Source organism: Microtus ochrogaster, chromosome 7, assembly GCF_000317375.1.
Source record: "Microtus ochrogaster isolate Prairie Vole_2 chromosome 7, MicOch1.0, whole genome shotgun sequence".
NCBI classification, from domain to species: Eukaryota; Metazoa; Chordata; class Mammalia; order Rodentia; family Cricetidae; genus Microtus; species Microtus ochrogaster.
The window spans coordinates 3,811,861-3,813,126 of NC_022014.1; the positions used below are offsets into that span (position 1 = coordinate 3,811,861).

Below are 1,266 nucleotides of genomic sequence, written 5' to 3' on the forward strand. Positions count from 1 at the left end.
CTACAGAGAAACCCTGTCTCAAAAAACCCAAGAAAAAAATAAAATAAACCAGTTAAGTTGGAAGCATTTATTTATAAACTAGATGTTTTGGTTGGTTGATGTTTTGAGACAGGGTTTCTCTATGCAGCCCTGGCTGTCCTGGAACTCACGCTGTAGACCAGGTTGACCTTGAACTCACAAAGATCTACCTACCTCTACCTCCCAAATACTGGGGCAAGTTTTCTAAAAGTCATATAACTTAAAAGGCTTTTAGTATATTCAGAACTGTACAACCCATTTTAGAACATTTTCACTAACTCTCAAAAGGAACCCCACTCAGCTGGGTGGTAGTCTTTAATCCCAGCACTGGGGAGGCAGAAGCGGGCGGATCTCTGAATCAAGGCCAGCGTGGTCTACAGAGTGAGTTCCAGGACAGCCAGGGCTGCATAGAGAAACCCCACTATTTAGATGTCACCGTTTCCCAGCTTCCGTTCATGCTTCTCAGCTGTGACTTTGCCCGTTCTAGACATTGCGTATGAAGTAGTCACATTAATACGTCACTTTGTGAGTCTGGCTCCTGCTGAGCTTCCTGTTTCAGGTTCATATTGTGATGTGTGTCAGTGCTTGAGTGAGTTTCAGTTTGAATGGACCTTTGTCTGTCTGACCATTGTTGGATATGTGGGTTGTTTCTACCTCCGACTGCAATAAACATTCTAGTGCAAGTTCCTTGGGTGTTTGTGTCTCTCTGTCTTGGGGAAGCAACCACTGAGGAGCTGCCAGTCTTCACTGTCGTGTGTCCCCATCAGTGGGGCTGGTTCTGAACGCTTGCTGCCCTCTCTGATGGTGGAGTTAGTCTAGATTTGGTGAGGTTCGTCTGTCTGTTTCCAGTTTCCATGACGATGCCCCCAAGGACTACAGACAAGTCTCTCTGATTGCTGTGAAGCAGCGCTTTGAGGATAAGTGCTACGATGAGATCAGCCAGGAAGCGGTATGCCCTCCTTCGCCACGTGGGCTCCCGGGGGGCGTGCCCGCGAGGGTGTGGGGTTCTTCACTCTGGCCTCCCCACAGGTACTGAGCTATGCAGAGCTGTGCACTGCACTGGGAGTGAAGCAGGAGAGCCCAGAGCCCCCGTCTTTCCCCAGCACAGGAGAGATCCACACCTTCTTCAGCTCACCCTCCGGGAGGAGGAGCAAACGGTAAGTCTGCCCTGGCCGTCTGCAACCGTGCCATGGCCCGTGGTCTCGGGTGTCAAGTTTGAGTTTCCTCCTTGACACTGCAGCCATTTGT

General features: G+C 49.9%; 1 protein-coding gene across 1 annotated transcript in view; it reads left to right on the forward strand.

Annotated features, from left to right (window-relative positions):
- Ccnf (cyclin F) overlaps positions 1-1,266 on the forward strand; it is a 25,808-nt gene that overhangs the window by 20,701 nt on the left and 3,841 nt on the right. The window contains exons 14-15 of the mRNA XM_005349188.3: positions 868-967; positions 1,048-1,175. Of these exons, the coding sequence (XP_005349245.1) occupies positions 868-967; positions 1,048-1,175 (228 nt within the window). The remainder of the gene's footprint in view (positions 1-867; positions 968-1,047; positions 1,176-1,266) is intronic.